The sequence below is a fragment of the Apium graveolens genome, chromosome 1 (assembly GCF_009905375.1).
Source record: "Apium graveolens cultivar Ventura chromosome 1, ASM990537v1, whole genome shotgun sequence".
NCBI classification, from domain to species: Eukaryota; Viridiplantae; Streptophyta; class Magnoliopsida; order Apiales; family Apiaceae; genus Apium; species Apium graveolens.
The window spans coordinates 4,346,983-4,363,335 of NC_133647.1; the positions used below are offsets into that span (position 1 = coordinate 4,346,983).

Genomic DNA, 16,353 nt, shown 5'->3' on the forward strand with positions numbered 1-16,353 from the left:
ACCTATCTAAGAATGTCACATTTGGTTCTTGTTCTTTCATTCAACATCTTATTTAGTTAACACAACACATCAAAAGCACATGTTTAGTAAACCACATTACATTCTCAAATCTAACAAAACAAGAACAATGAAAACACATAAAACAACAACCTATTACATTCATTCACTCTAATCTTTCTCTTCTTGATCACCATCCTTCACCTCAACCTCGACCTCAACCAACCCCGACTTAAAATTCCTTACATCTTGGACAACAGCATTCATAAAAAACCCGAAGAAATTAAGAACAGATGTAGGAGTCAAACATTACTAGACCTATCTAAGAATGTCACATCTTGTTCTTTCTTTCAACATCTTATTTAGTTAACGCAACACATAAAATGCACATGTTTAGTAAACCACATTACATTCTCAAATCTAACAAAAGAAGAACAAAGAAAACACATAAAACAACCTATTATATTCATTCACTCCAATCTTTGTCTTCTTGATCACCATCCTTCACCTCAACCTCGACCTCAACCAACCCCGACTTAAACTTCCTTACATCTTCGACAGCAGCATTCATAAAAAAACCCAAAGAATTAAGAACAGATGTAGGAGTTAAACATTACTAGACCTATCTAAGAATGTCACATTTGATTCTTGTTCTTTCTTTCAACATCTTATTTAGTTAACACAACATATCAAATGCACATGTTTAGTAAACCACATTACATTCTCAAATCTAACAAAATAAGAACAAAGAAAACACATAAAACAACAACCTATTATATTCATTCACTCCAATCTTTCTCTTCTTGATCACCGTCCTTCACCTCAAGCTCGACCTCAACCAACCCCGACTTAAACTTCCTTACATCTTCGACAGCAGCATTCATAAAAAAACCAGAAGAATTAAGAACAGATGTAGGAGTTAAACATTACTAGACCTATCTAAGAATGTCACATTTGGTTCTTGTTCTTTCTTTCAACATCTTATTTAGTTAACACAACACATCAAATGCACATGTTTAGTGAACCACATTACATTCTCAAATCTGACAAAACAAGAACAAAAACAAATATAAAACAAACACCTCATCCTCAATCTAAATAGTCGCAGCAACCTCATTGCATTCATTCACTCCAATACTTCTCTTCTGGTTCTTCTTGATCACCGTCCTTTCCCTTATCCTCGACCTCAACCAACACCGCCTTAAACTTCCTAACATCTTCCGCAGCAGCATTTCTAAACAACCCGAAGAAATTAAAACCAGACTAGACCTATCTAAGAATGTCACATTTGGTTCTTGTTCTTTCTTTCAACATCTTATTTAGTTAACACAACACATCAAAAGCAATGTTTAGTGAACTACAATACATTCTCAAATCTAACAAAAAAGAACAAAAGAAAAACATAAAACAAACACCTCATTCTCAATCTAAATCATCACAGCAACCTCATTGCATTCACTCACTCCAATACTTCTCTTCTGGTTCTTCTTGATCACCGTCCTTTCCCTTATCCTCGACCTCAACCAACCCCGCCTTAAACTTCCTAACATCTTCCACAGCAGCATTCCTAAACAACCCGATATCAACAGCACCCGAAACCATATGATACCCTCTCTTCCTCAACTCCTCAGGACCATCATGTGGCATTGCAAAACCCGACAAAAAAGTCCCATCATACTCCTTCCCTTTCTTCTTCCCCGTCTTAAGCACTCCTTTCTCCGCAACCCTCATCATTTCCTTCACTTTCTTATTCCCCGGATCCCACAAATACCCCATACTCGCACTCAAATCCAACGGCCCCATTTGAATACAATCCACACCCTCCACTTCCGCAATCTCCTCCACCCTCTTCACCGCGTCCTGGCACTCAACCTGACACATGATTAACAACTCTTCCATATAAGTATCCAAATACCCCTCATCAATCCCATACCCCGAAGCCCTAACAACCGTATGAGCCGATCCCCGGACCCCATTAGGCGGAAACCTGCAATACGAAACAGCCCTTTTCGCCAATTTAGGCGAATCAATCATGGGAAACATGATCCCCTGAGGTCCAAGATCAAGGGCCTTTTTGGCCCAAGATTCTGAAGTTTCCGGGATTCTAATAATCCCGGAAGTACGAGTCCCCGAAAGTGCCCGTAAACAATCCACACAATCCAAGATTCCACCAGGGCCGTGTTCTAGGTCAATCACTACAAAGTCATAACCCGAGAGCCCGGAAATTTCAGCAAGGGTTGGAGATGAAGTTAGCAAGAAAATGCCGTAAAGGGTTTCGCCTTTACGGAGGCGGGTTTTGAGGGTAGGAGGTGGAAAGGAGAATGATGAGGAGGTGATGGTGGATCTGAGGGGTTTTAGAGTGTGGGGAAAAGAGAGGTGGGGTTTTGAGAAATGGGGGTTTAGAGATTGTGGGAGGTGTTTGATTAGAGATTTGAGGTTTAAGGTTGTGGCAATTGTAGCAGCAGCCATTGTGAAAGTGAAAGAGAAATGTTGGAGGAGAGATTGTTGATGAAGTATAGAGTCTACAAAGTCATTTGTTTTTCCTAGTTTGGATTAGGAGAGTTCTAGATCTGGGCAATTGCCAAATGAGATGTGTGTCATCTTTCTTGGACATTTGTTTGACTTTATTTGACAAATTTAATCTTCGACCGAACTCTTGACTATGTGAGTCTATCAACGAAGGATCAGCGAGAGTCTAATTATTCAATAAATGATATAGGTATTTATTTGATAAATTTGATCTTCGATTGAGATTCGAACTCATGACTATCAATGAACTTATTTGTTTGACTTTATTTGACAAATTTGATCTTCGACCTACAGTCGAACTCATGACTCGAACTCATGACTATATTAATTAGCGAGAATCAAACTTATGTGAGATTCGAACTCATAATTATCAATGAACTTATTTGTTTGGCTTTATTTGACAAATTTGATCTTTGACCTACAGTCGAACTCATAACTCGAACTAATGACTATATTAATGAATGATCAGCGAAAATCAAACTCATGACATGATTTTTTCAAAAAAGGATATAACCTTATTTGACAAATTTGATATTCGACCGAAACTCGAACTCATGACTCTATTAATGAAGAATCAGTGAGAGTTGATTTCATGAATGTTTCAATAAAAGAAAATAAATTACTTGAGTTACGAATACTTGAGCTATATAATCGTGCTCTCTCGATAATAATTTTACTTCAGAGAAAAATGTAAGCTTTTTATGAAAATAGAGTACGTGGAGAAAATTTTAACTAACTACAGTGAAAGCTTAGTAGTTGTACTCAATATGGATCAATATTATAAAATGAGTCTAGAGTTTTATTCAAATAATGATCGCAATACATTTGAAGGAGTGATACTGATTTTTCATTTGAATACAAGGAGTTTATTTGCTCACGCCGAGCTCAAGGCAAGTGGCCTCTAAAGAAGCAATGGATGTGGGCTTCCCATTGTAGCTGAAGTTATGATATTTACAATGATGTTCGACTGTAGATATGCCTATCAATTCTCGTTAATATGATCAGCGAGAATCAATTGTAGTGATGCAATTGTAAGTTTTTTTAACTTAGTAACCCACTTGAAAGTTTTTAACGAGTATAGTGATGAATATGCCTATTCAAAACAAAACAACTTATCTAGTCTACATTAGACATTAACAGTGGGCCAACTCAGACGAGTACTCGGAAATCGGAGTTGAATCGATTCAGATGGATTTTAAAAACGAGTACTCGAAAAATCGGTCGATTACTCGGATTTTAAAGACATAACCGACTATATCCGATTTCCGAGTTTTACGGCCAGGTACATGAGTCATATGATATGATCCGATAGAGTGTACTATTTGTGCATTACAGAATGTATCTTCCAATATACATAAGAAAACTGGTACTTCTATGTTTACAATTTGATCTACAATGCAATGAACTACAATTTGGTACTTCTATGTACTCGGTTTAGATTTGTAACTCAACCTAATATCAGTTATCAAGAGAATGACTTCCCTGGAGATAAAACAAGGAATATATATATATATATATATTCAAAAGCATACCACAAGAAAGATGAAATTCAGCTTTGAATTGTCTCATATTCCTCGTAAATTTAGATTGGTATATATTGATAACCGCATAAATAACAAAGATGAAATTTTGTATGGTTCCACCAAGTGGATCAACAAATTAAAGTTTACCGAAATTATTCTCATGATTCACTTGTAGCAAGTAGGGAATCATAATAAAATACATGAATGTAAACCATTTTATTCTGACGACTCTATCCAGTATCTCATTTCTTGGAAAGAAAAAATGTTTCAAAGCTACTGAAGAAGCAAGTCTTCTTAGTTCTCTCCATAAACCCACTTTTCGGAATTAATGGCATAACTTGTCAGTTCTTCTGGTTTGAACCACAGTTTGATTTCATCTTGGGCAGTCTCAGGACCGTCGCTTCCATGAATAATATTTCTGCAAGCAAAATAGAAAGAATACTTTACTTGAGAAGAGCAACTAGGAGATTGATTCCAGTTTTATATACTCGTGTGCCAAAAAACGTGCTGTAAGAGATGCAAGGACATGATGTTTTTTATCGAAGAATGCATACCTTCCAACAACAACGGCCAGATCACCTCTAATGGTTCCAGGCTCTGATTTCTGAGGATCTGTTGCTCCAATGAGTTTTCTTCCATACTTAATCACACCCTCTCCTTCCCAAACCTATTTTAATAAAGAAACATTACAATCAAATTTTTGGTATAGTAGAAATAAGAATATGCGTAGGGGAAGTGACTGACCATTGCAATAACTGGACCAGAGCTTAAGAAGTCGCAGAGGCCATCAAAGAATGGCCGTTCCTTAAGATCATGATAATGCTTCTTGGCGAAGTCCTTGGAAGGGACTGTTATTTTAATGGCTACAAGCTTGAAACCTTTTCGTTCAAAACGCGATATGATTTCTGAAATCTGTAAAACCACATTAGTCCAGATTCAAGACACTTTCAGACCCCTCCATGACACTAAAGCTATTTCTAGTAGATGCGAAATTTTGCAACTTGAGCAGTAACAGTTAAATTAATGATACTCAGTATTGAATACATAAGTAGAGAGATCCTTTAACATAATGTTAACATTGAGAATAGACCATATTCACAAAAAGCAACCTTCTTTTTTAACATACAAGTGCAATATGCAAACAATCTTATTAGTCCACTTTGCACTCCATGTAAACGTAAGAGAATCGTATCCACGAAAAGCAAGGTTCATTTTAAACATACAAGTGCAAGATGCAAAAAAATGAAAATCTTATTTGTCCTCTTTGCACTCCAACTATAGAATTGTATTTGTATCCACAAAAAGCAACCTTCATGTTAAACATAAAGTGCAAGTTGCAAAAAGAAGATATAAAAATAGACAATCTTACTAGTCCTCTTTGCACTCCATCAGGTTTGATAGCAATGAAAGTCCTCTCCATCTGTCAGCAAACATATTAAACTAAGCATGAGCAAGAGGATTCAAAACTCAAAGTAACAACATCACAAGTGTGGCAAACAAAATTTACTCGGTGACTGAAGTTACCTGAGCAGCATTTGCCTCATTCTCTTGAAGCATATAAGCTTAAATGCAGACAAAGGAAACAGAAAAGAAAAAAGATAACATCAGATAAAGCACTCGACTTTCCCCAAAACAAGTGTGAAAATCAAGGAACCATGTCAACAGACCTTAATATAATTTGTCCAAGAACCGTCAAGAAATTAAACTAATACAGATTTTAATGTGTTCCAAACTATCAAATGCTATAGCGGAAACCTAGGTGAATAAAAGGGTTAGGTGAAACCTGCAGCAGGGAGAGCTAGAGCTCCAGATAGCCACTGGGTAGATGCATTGTTGGAATTAGCCCTCCCGTATGAAGCTAAAAATGGAAGTGCTCCTTTAAGTGAAACTGCTGCTACTGCAGCTCTTCCTTCTACATTAATCAAGAGTAATCTTTTAGTACAAACAGAATCAGGAACTATAAATAGTCGAAAACATCATGCACACTTGAATAATCAATAGTTTCAAACTTTCATGATATCAGATGTTAGTGTATTAAAAATAACCACGGAGAATAATATTTAAGTCAAAAATCATTTTACTTCAAATAATAATGAAAATGTAACACAGTTTTTGCAATGTTTTAAAAACAATTATCCCAGGATTAATGAAATTGATATGTGTTTTATTATTTATACAAGTATAATTGTTTTTATATATGCAAAATGAAAAACATAATTATTTAATTTTCTATTATTTACATTTTTTGTGAAATAACATAGTCATATAATACATCAACTAATTATGAGATAGAGACTACTTATTATTTTATTTTTTAATTTTTCAATTTGGTTCCCATATACTTTTAATATGATAAGTTAGATAACATTTAAATTTAGGGGGGTGTATTCATTTCAGATTTTAAAGGATTGTTAATAATCTACGGATTTTAAAAAAATTTCGTTGATATCAATTCTTCGTGGATTTTGATGGAGTTGATCCAAAATCTTGTTGAGTCTTGCAGATTTTGTGGAGTTTTTTAGAAATCCATCAAAATCTCATGTATTTTGAAGAGATTTCAAGATATTAAAAATGTACTAGCAAATCCATCAAAATCCACAACTTTTTTAAATAAAAGAAAATCACTTTTGAATACCATCAGATTTTGATGGATTTTTTAAAATCCAAATTGAATACCACCAAATTTTGATTGACTTCTTAAAATCTAAATTGAATACACTCAGATTTTAAAAGACTTTTTCCAATAAATTCAAATTGAATACCCCATGATTTCTAAAATCCATAAAAATCTTTCAAAATCCCAATTGAATACACCCCCCGTAGGTTTGATTTACACATACCCAAATTTATTTTAAATCACAATATCTTACTACTGTATATTCATAAATATTGAAACACATAAAATGAAATCTGATATTGTATGTAAAAAATGGGGTTTGGCCGGCATTTCTACAATGGCAGTAGTGTTGTACATTTAAGTAGTGGTATAATCTAGAGTGTTTACAATTTTGTAGATACAATCAAATAGAGAGAGATCGGGAGAGAGAGAGATTAGACAGAGAGAGAGAGAGAGATTGAAGAGAGAGAGGGAGAGATTGGAGAGGGAGAGAGAAATTGAAGAGAGAGAGGGAGAGAGATTGAAGAGAGAGAGAGAGGGAGGGAGGGAGAGATTGGAGAGGGGGAGAGAGAGAGGGAGAGGGAGAGAGAGGGAGAGAGAGAGTGATAGAGAGAGATTGATGTATACCAGCAACAGGAAGAAGATGAGAGGCAGTGGACTTGGAAGAAGAGAGAAGAGACCTGGCGGCTCTAGCGGCAGTTTTGTAAATCTCAGACCTCATCTTTCACTTACACTCTTTGACTCTCTCTCCCTCACAAACCTCCCCTATAAATTGGTATTACCACTACAACTACTTATATATAGATAGTATACTACTACTAATCCTAGACTTGGGAGTTGCATTGGAGTGAGTGAGGGAAAGAATCTGATCCGTTTATTAGGCCCAGCTTGTCACTTGTCGGCAAAGCCCACCTTCCCCTAATCTACTTCCTCTTATCACTAATCACTATCACATCTCCGAGCAGGTAAGAGTTTATTCTCTGTTGTCCTACATTTTCGACTGTGACTAATCACGAACATTTCTTGAACAAATACGGTTCGATTCTCACTCAACTCGAAAACTTATTAGTACAAATAATTAATTGTAAAAATTTAAGTCATATAGGAAAAAAATCACTGCTCTCTAATCTCTTTCTATAAAAAATCTCTCTCTCTCTAGCTTTTTAAGTGCAAGTACTTTTGGGCTGGATTGTGTGTCCAATCATAGTAATCCGTTTGTTTTCCATCACCCTTTTTACTATTTTGTACTTGTGAATCTTTTTATGTACTTTGGGCTTCTTTTAAGGCCCTTTTTATCTTTTTTCTTCTTCTCTAAGCCCACAACTCCAAAGACAACCATGGTTTCTTTTTTTAAATTATTTTATATAATATCAAACCCTGTTACATGTTTAAAATATCAAAGTTTTAAAAATTTCCAAACTTTGTTGAAAATTGATAGGTTGTTATAGTATTATTAATCATTTTCCTTTTTTTGACATATATGACTTATAGTGTTATATCTGTAATGACAGAGAATAAAAGAATAAACGCTTAACCACTTGAACTATTCCAACGTGATCATTAAATATTTTCTTATTTTATAAGATGTACTACATTTTTTTTAATAAGCCACCAATAATAAAACACATCACATGTTATTTGAAGATATTTTTTAAATTCATCTTAAAATATGTAGCAAATAGCATTACTCGTATCAGACTCGCACTACCTCACTACCTGAATTTTAGAGGACTTGGTTAAAACCGTACTCTCTCTCTCACATTTAATTCTATACGTCACTTTTCGGCACACTTTTCCTTTAAAGCATAACTCCACAATATTTTTTTAATTTTTTTTTTTCTGAATAAAAGTTTCATGTTTAAACTTTTATTCCAATTTTTCTTTTTTAAAAAAAATATTATGAAGCTATACTTCATAAAAGTCTCGAAATACGTGCAAATAGTAAACATATAGAACTTCACGGGACGGAGGGGAGTATTTGGTACCCCGACGTACTTCTACGTTACATATGCTACAAACATGTAGATGATTCAAAGTTTTGGAGCTTTCGAGTATGGTTGTCAAAGAAGTTTGAAAAATCCGAAATTCGTTCGAAAAATCCGCATCCGTATCCGAGAAAAAACGGATATTATCCGTATCCGAGAAAAACGGATATTATCTGTATCCGAATTCGGGATATTCGAATCCGAAACTAAATACATATATGATATTTAAATTATATAATTATATATAATTTAAATTTTATTTTTCTAGTTTATAGTGTGTGTAAATGTATTAAATAATATGTTTATACAAATTTTATATAATTATACACATACTTTATACATATATAAATATATTATTTGTATTTAATCGTAGAAAATGTCCTATAATCATCGTCAAAATGGTAGTGGCAACAAAAAAATTCAAAAAATCCGATATTCGTCCAAAATATCCGCATTTGTATCCGAGAAAAATCGGATATTATCTATATCCGAAATAAAGCGGATATTATCCATATTCGAATCTAATGATTGCGGATTTGGATACGGATATAGGCTATCCTACTTTCGAGTGTGAAGGCCCTAGGAGCAAGCCCTATGTGGGGACCCCTGTCTAACCACATCAACTAGATACAGCCATCAAAGAATTTAATAAAAAATATAAGAGCTATGCCATTTCTACATCTTCACATTGTTGTTGCTCATTTGTTCCACACATATCTACAACTCCACTTGCTTTTTTCATGGTAGAATACAATTATATGTACACAGATATATGCTATTCATCATGCCAACACAATCTAAATTTGTCTAAAATTATAATTTGAAGACTAATAAGCTAATCACAACTTTCTGCTTCAACTCTTTCTTTCTTTTCTGAATCGTTAAGAGTGTCGGGTTGCAATTTGCAGTCTTCGTGTAAAGCTGTCAACCAGGAGTCGATCTGCAGAGGAGGTTATTGTTAGAAACCAAGGTGTGCAGAAGTTTGCTGAATTAAAAAACTATAATCCCGTCTTAAAAATAAACAAAGACGAATAATTGGTTGGACGTTTCCCTACTAAACTACTGATAATTTTTACAAAAGTCCCATCTTATATAAATGTTATCAAACAGGTCGTAGACTCGTAGTCCATTCCCATCAATGGTTTAAACTTTAAATCCGTGACCTAGCAGATTGAAAACGAATACTTGACTTAACCACATGTTAATTCTTGAATGTTATAACCTTATACAAATTCCAATGCAAGTAAATTTTACATTCAAGACCACAGCTGCAGTGCCGTTTCAGGAAATTTTTGGCATTGTCTTTGGACAAGTACAATCAACATCATAATGTGTACCTGTATCTTAGAAACACTCGAGCACTCATATCGCAGCCCCTGACGAGTTAATATATAAAAGTTATAACGAAATTCCCCGTCTTCTCGGGTAAAACACGGGAGACGCCCAACTTCAACAACATCAGACAATAGGGTGGAATCCTGTGGACTCAAATCTGCCATATTAATCATTACCGTCATCAGAAAGAAAAAGTTAAAATTAAGATTATGAGAAAAAATCACTCAATTACTCCAACATATGCTACAAAATGGATAATAACCATATCTAGAGACACCCCACAGTGGCTAGCATCAGACCTTATGAGTAACTATTGCAACATTAACTGCTAAAATTCATTTAACATAACAGTCAAAGAAATTACCTGTTGACATTAGATACAAATATATACATGATCCATGAAGGACGAGAAAACGTGGAAGCCAGTCATCTATTTCAGTATCATCATCAATTGGAGCTGGTTCTCCAGGTAATGTTGCCCATCTCTATGTAAAGACATGGAACTTTTTACTATAGTAGGAAACACATACAACAAAGTGAAAACCAACATAGGAATGTAAATTACCGTTCGCATGTATAAATAGCCTGATAGACGGGCAGAACGCAAAACTTCATCAAGATGTTCCAATCTGTACACAACAAAGCAGAGCCTTAGTGAAAACAAAAAAACACATACGGAACTGAGTGTACAATACTACAATGTATTACAAAGACTTCAAATATGACATAAAACTCAAAAACAAAGGCTTTCATGTTTAAATGTCATCCTCAGAATCTAGCATTTGTAGCTTCTCCAGAAAAACAAAAACACCAAATGATGATTCAATATGTAACCTTCAACCCAACTCTAGATCCTTAAATTTTGCCCATAATGCTACTTTCTAACCAGGGGCAGAGCTATAGTAGCGCAAGAGTGAGCGGCCGCGGGTGCTGAAATTATGGAAACATTAAGGTTTTTTTTTTCCAATTCCTGTTTTCTTTAATAACAGCAGGGTGCCAGTCCACTAAACACATGTATAAGATAACAATTTGAGGTCCATTTGATTTTATCTTTAAAATATTACTCTTCATTTAGAAATGAGTAATTTGGCTCCCCTTGAACTATATTCCTCTCTCCACCACCGTTTCTAACCAATTAACATGTCATGTAATCCAGATTGCTAGGACAGTACTTCAAAGAGACTGCTAGTGTTAATGCAGACGTTCATCTTTTAAACTCTTGTGTGCACTTTATACCTACCCCTACCATATCTATATAAAATAACATTAATTTACAATATCATGTATAAGTTGATTCCCTGATCATCCAGCTACCTATACAGGCTAAAATTAGGCGTAAGGCTCACTGAGAAAAGAAGACTAGCCCCTTTCCTTCCCATTCTTTCCTCCTGTTTCTATAAGCAAATTGACTTCACAACATATACTTAGCAGTCCATCTAGTTCTCCCTTTAACTCCCCCCACACCCCTCCCTTCTCATTTCTCAAAAGCAAAACAAATTTATTACATCGCTCACTATTTGTTCCTAAAATTTAATACTTCTACTAATCTTGAGTGAAAAGTCCCAGAGTGATGGACAACATAATGATACAAAACTTATATGTTCAAAGTTATGAATACAGTTCTAGGTGAAATAGAGGTAAACACTCACTGTGCCTTTAGAAGAGCTTCTTTTTCCTCCAAATCAGCAAGTTCTGTTCTGAGCGATTCTACTTCTGGAGCAGTCAGGAGAACCTGACAAAAAGTCCATCAAATGTTACATTCACGAAATTACACAATAAGTATGCTAAACCAAGTAACAACTATTTTCCACCTTTTCCTGACCCGGAACCCACGGCAACCTCCTTATGCTAAACAGATTCAACATGGATGCAGCAGTCCTCAATTTTCTTCGAGCCCAAACACGACTTCCAGACTATTCTAATACACAACAATAATCAACCAAACAAAAATCAATCTAAACAGTTCCCCTTCACTTTCCCCTAGCTTATATATCTCCAAGAAATCGAAAACGCATACCTCAAAATCTGACCTTTGATGTACAACAGGAAAAATTTGACTTTGAGGGGGAGGAGCACCTGATGTTGAAGCTTGAAAATGATCAGGAAAAACTTCTATTCCTCGAGGCCCATCACCCATCAAGCTAAATTACACTCATATAAAACTACTAAAATATGCAAACATCATATTAGTTCAACTAAACTAGTAAAATACACCTTAAACGCAAAATTCCCTCTTTCTACCAAATAAATTTTATAAATTACTACACCCTTTATAAAAAAACAAAACAAAACAAAACTTCAATCACAACTAAAACAACGCTCCGTCCCATTGGATTGTTAACATTTTCAAATTCTCCCTCACATAATTTGAAAAATGAAATTGATCCAATGGGACGGAGGGAGTAGTATATTAATTCTCCTAAAAATCTATGTCAATAAAAGTTAAAATTCACCCTATTTGCCCATTCACATTTATGTTAATTCATTTTTAATTTGATCTTAGTATTACATTGTCAAAGCCGGGGTCTTTCTTCATTTTATTTTCATGAAGGTAAGATAAAAAAAATCCTCCTTTCTACTCCCTTCATATAAAAAACCCGCAATCATATTTAAATTAACATAATACATTAATTCTCCTACTAATCTATGTCAAAAAAAAAATTCACCCTATTTGCCAATTCATGTTTGTATTAACTCATTTTATATATGATCTTATTATTACATCATCAAAGCTAAAGTCTTTCTCTTTACATCCTCTTTAATTTTTCGAATGACTACAAGGTCTGCGTACATCACACCCTCTTCACCCTACTATAAACATGATATACTGGGTACGTTTTGTTGGTCGTTTAGACAAAGTAAGAACTACCCTTTTAACCAATCATATAATCATACTACAATCTCAAGTAAACCAACCCAAAAAAACAAGATTCAAGAACTCCACAAGAAAGTATTAAACTAAGCAGTAAATCATCAAACACCGTAAATTAAAGATGGGTGTTGAACTAATTTTCACAAGAAGTTACTTGAAAAAAGATCTAAACTTTGCAGACAAGATATTAGAATTATATGTTAAGAAGAGGGTAGAGATCGAACCTGTTAAAAAGTGGACAAGAGAGAGAGAGAGGAGAGAGAGAAGTGTTTATTTCAAGAGAATATGAAACAAAATTGAAACTAGTGTTGGGCTTGACATAATGTTGATCATTACACGTCTGTCCCACTGTGTTCTGAAAATTCATTGATGAATTAATCAACCGTATCCTGTGTACGCAGATATGCAAAAAAAGCCCCCGGGCCGGTTCAAAACCCGGACTTTGGTCGGACCGGGTTTCTCGTACTTTGATTTTGATCGGGTCGGGCCGGACCGGAATTTTCGAAAATATCAGAGCCTGTTTAGGCCCTTAAGTAGGATCTTATCGGGCCTTTTTTCTGGCCGAATCGGATCGGGCCGGATTTTTTTCTAATTTAAATTATATCGAGTTTTATTAGAAATTCTGAAGATTATATGTTAGCAACTAGATTATCGTAAAAATGTATCAGTTTGCATAAAATATTTTATAAAAACATTACTTCGTTAAAAAATTTAAGTTAAACAAAAAATAAACATATTTATTGAATAATATGTTTTATCAATGTTATCAAAGTATATATCGTGTACTTACTATATCTTCTTTCATTAATCCTACAATAAAGTATATAAATAATATTATTAATCATGAATATGTAAATATATATGTGTTTAAAGTATTATTTATATTTATATTAAATATAAATTCATAAATATATAACAAAATATATTAGAATAATCAGATTTTAACCGAATTTTTTCGGGTTTTTAATCGGGCCGGGACAAAGACAGGGGCGGGCCGAAGCCCGGGTTTTTAAGCGGGCCGTGCCGGGCCGGGTTTTGCCATATGGCCTGTCGAGGTCATAAGTCCGGGCAGGGTTTGATCGGTCTTTTACCGAATCGCGCCGGGACATATTTTCGGGGTCATAATTTTTGTGCATCTCTACCTGTATATAACTAGGTACATAATAATATATAATAATACATAAAAGTTATTAAAAATAAACGAGATAATATTTTAGTCAATGATTTCTTTACATTTTAAGTGTCTTCTGAAAATTCATACCTTCTGTAAAGCATTTTGGATTAAGTTTCTATTAATTTAGAAATATTTGGTTGATCTGATTTCAAAATTTGTTTAACGAATATAAATCAATTTTGCTTAGTTTAGTTTACAGAAATTAGGAAAAAAAATTATTTTTTTATTTTTACGATTTTGTTATATCCAATTTTTTCATTGAAATATGCTTCGGAATCAAGAGCAACTGATTGTAACTTTTTTTTACGTGTTTTCCAAAACAATAATTTCAAAAATAATTGAAATCATTTTTAGTTGCATTTGAAGTTATATCTAGTTACATTAGATTGAAATTGGTCGTAAAGTCTTTTGTAAATATAAAATTAAAATTAGTAGTTTTGCAAAATAGGAGAAACATTTTTCTAATAAAAATTTCATAACTCCGCTTTATTGATTTATATAACTGATTCCTTTAATTTTGATTTTGATTAAAGTTCCACTTGTTTTCGATTTTTTCCGATAATAAAAAAATAATTATATATTTTCTTTTATGCATGTATTATCGGATAGTAAATAGCCGTAAAATATGAATATTTTTTTGTTATGAACATTTTTTTATTATAAAAAGTGAGCTTTTGATATATTCGTCATTTTGTTCCAGATTCAAAGTGAGTCTTATTGATCGCAATTGCAAAAGCAAGTCGGCAATTGTGTAGTTTATAGTTCGACTGGAGCTGTATGTTGTTATCCAATTATGCCCTCCTCTATTGGGTTTTTTCAGGGGACAACTGGCATTTTTTTATTGGTTACAAAATGATTTCAAACGACAAATTAGAAATATCAATCCCCACCTACTACTAAACCACGGTTAAGTAACATTCCACATAATGTAATAATTTCAAACCAAACCAAACATACTTAGTATATCCCGCTTTCGCAGGATCCGGGGATGGTAAAATGTACGCAGACTTCCCCTCATTTATAAGAATAAAGAGGCTGTTTGCCGGAAAATCCCCCGGCTTGTGTGTGTATGTGCACAATATATAAAAAGTGTAAAAGTTTTAACTAAAAAAAAATTGATGATATAGTGATCGAGACAAACCTGAGCCTATGACATGACATTATTTACATAGGACTTACCTAATTCCAAATACCTAGACATAACTGTTCTCGTCAACACGGGCTGAAAATGAGGTTCATGAACAATACCGTTCTCGTCAACACGGGCTCAGCAGCACCGTTTCCTTATCTCTTAGAAGATGATGACCATCGAAAGAAAAACAGTCGTTAAACAAATCCAGTCATCACGGTCGCGTTTTCATCCAAAACCAAATTATTAGTCTTTTCGCACTACACTGTGAACGACAACCGCTATTCCAATCAACAACGCCGATGTCACAGTCCAAAACCTTATGCAATTTTTTGGTGAAGTCCAATACCTGCAAACGGAAGCCCATACCCACGCCGAATCTATCATCATCAACCTAAAAATTTCGTTGATCCTAATTTTAAACAATGTTATAAAGTAATATTCTCGTTAAAAATATAAGATAATAAAAAAAACTAAAAACTTATTAAGGGACCAGATAATATGTAAATTAATAATTTCGTAATTATATATATATATACACACAAAATTCACTACTTTTCAAAATAAGAATATATAGTAGTTTGTTTTTTCGAAATCAATATTAATCTCATCCTTAATTTGATTTAAAGCATAAATAACTACTTGTATATTTTTTGTATATTTTTCCCGTATTGTAACAAGTAATTATTTAAAGTGTTAATTACTTAAAAAAACTTCATAGGCTTATGTTATACCCGCTTTTGGTCATGGGCCCTAAACAGGTCCCCATGGGAACATTTAAAAGCTGGGCTCTCATGTGTGAGTAGAATCGTGAATTAATGTGACTTGGGCCAGCGTATGCGAGCTGGGCTCATGATGTGTGAGCTGGGCTCACAAGTGTAAGATGGGCTCACACTTGTCATCTGGATGCCCACATGCGAGTTGGGCTCAATTGCCCACATGCGGGCTGGGCTCGGATGCCTACACGCGGGCTGGGGCTGGACTCAGGTGCCCACACACGAGCTGGGCCCATGAGCTCACATCTTATGAAAACAAAGGTAACATTATATTTATTAATTAAAAAAAAGGCAGTGCGGGCCGAGGTGACCAGGCCGACCCGCATTAAAGGACTTTGTGTGCAACATGGAAAGTGACTCATAGATGACTGAGTTGCTCGTAGATTTCGGGGCCGACACGAGTTGTTCCTACAATT

At 34.5% G+C, this 16,353-nt stretch overlaps 2 protein-coding genes across 3 annotated transcripts; both read right to left on the minus strand.

Moving 5' to 3' along the window:
* Positions 1-978: 978 nt before the first annotated feature.
* Positions 979-2,640, minus strand: LOC141659795 (uncharacterized). The gene has a single exon (XM_074466722.1). The coding sequence runs from the start codon at positions 2,464-2,466 to the stop codon at positions 1,453-1,455; it is 1,014 nt and encodes a 337-aa protein (XP_074322823.1). The 5' UTR covers positions 2,467-2,640; the 3' UTR covers positions 979-1,452.
* Positions 2,641-4,074: 1,434 nt separating this feature from the next.
* Positions 4,075-13,229, minus strand: LOC141659801 (nucleoside diphosphate kinase 3-like). 2 transcript variants are annotated; one of them, XM_074466732.1, is made up of 15 exons: positions 13,083-13,229; positions 12,004-12,151; positions 11,798-11,899; positions 11,636-11,718; positions 10,552-10,615; positions 10,351-10,471; positions 9,989-10,143; positions 9,540-9,591; positions 7,326-7,371; positions 5,833-5,981; positions 5,574-5,611; positions 5,419-5,469; positions 4,794-4,961; positions 4,604-4,716; positions 4,075-4,467 (listed from the first exon to the last, which is right to left on the minus strand). In XM_074466732.1, exons 2-15 carry the CDS (start codon positions 12,121-12,123, stop codon positions 4,344-4,346), a joined length of 1,386 nt encoding a protein of 461 aa, XP_074322833.1. In that variant the 5' UTR covers positions 12,124-12,151; positions 13,083-13,229; the 3' UTR covers positions 4,075-4,343. The 2 variants fall into 2 exon arrangements, with proteins under 2 accessions (XP_074322833.1, XP_074322830.1); XM_074466729.1 differs by lacking the exons at positions 9,540-9,591; positions 9,989-10,143; positions 10,351-10,471; ... (3 more) ...; positions 12,004-12,151; positions 13,083-13,229 and having other exon boundaries at positions 5,833-5,961; positions 7,294-7,469.
* Positions 13,230-16,353: the final 3,124 nt, after the last annotated feature.

Coding starts and splice junctions, on each gene's coding strand:
- LOC141659801 (XM_074466732.1), bottom strand. CDS start 12,123: ATGGGTGATGGGCCTCGAGGAATAGAAGTTTTTCCTGATCATTTTCAA. Junction 11,719..11,797: donor GGGTTCCGGGTCAGGAAAAG/GTGGAAAATAGT, acceptor ACTTTTTGTCAG/GTTCTCCTGACTGCTCCAGA. Junction 10,472..10,551: donor GCTATTTATACATGCGAACG/GTAATTTACATT, acceptor GTCTTTACATAG/AGATGGGCAACATTACCTGG.
- LOC141659795 (XM_074466722.1), bottom strand. CDS start 2,466: ATGGCTGCTGCTACAATTGCCACAACCTTAAACCTCAAATCTCTAATC.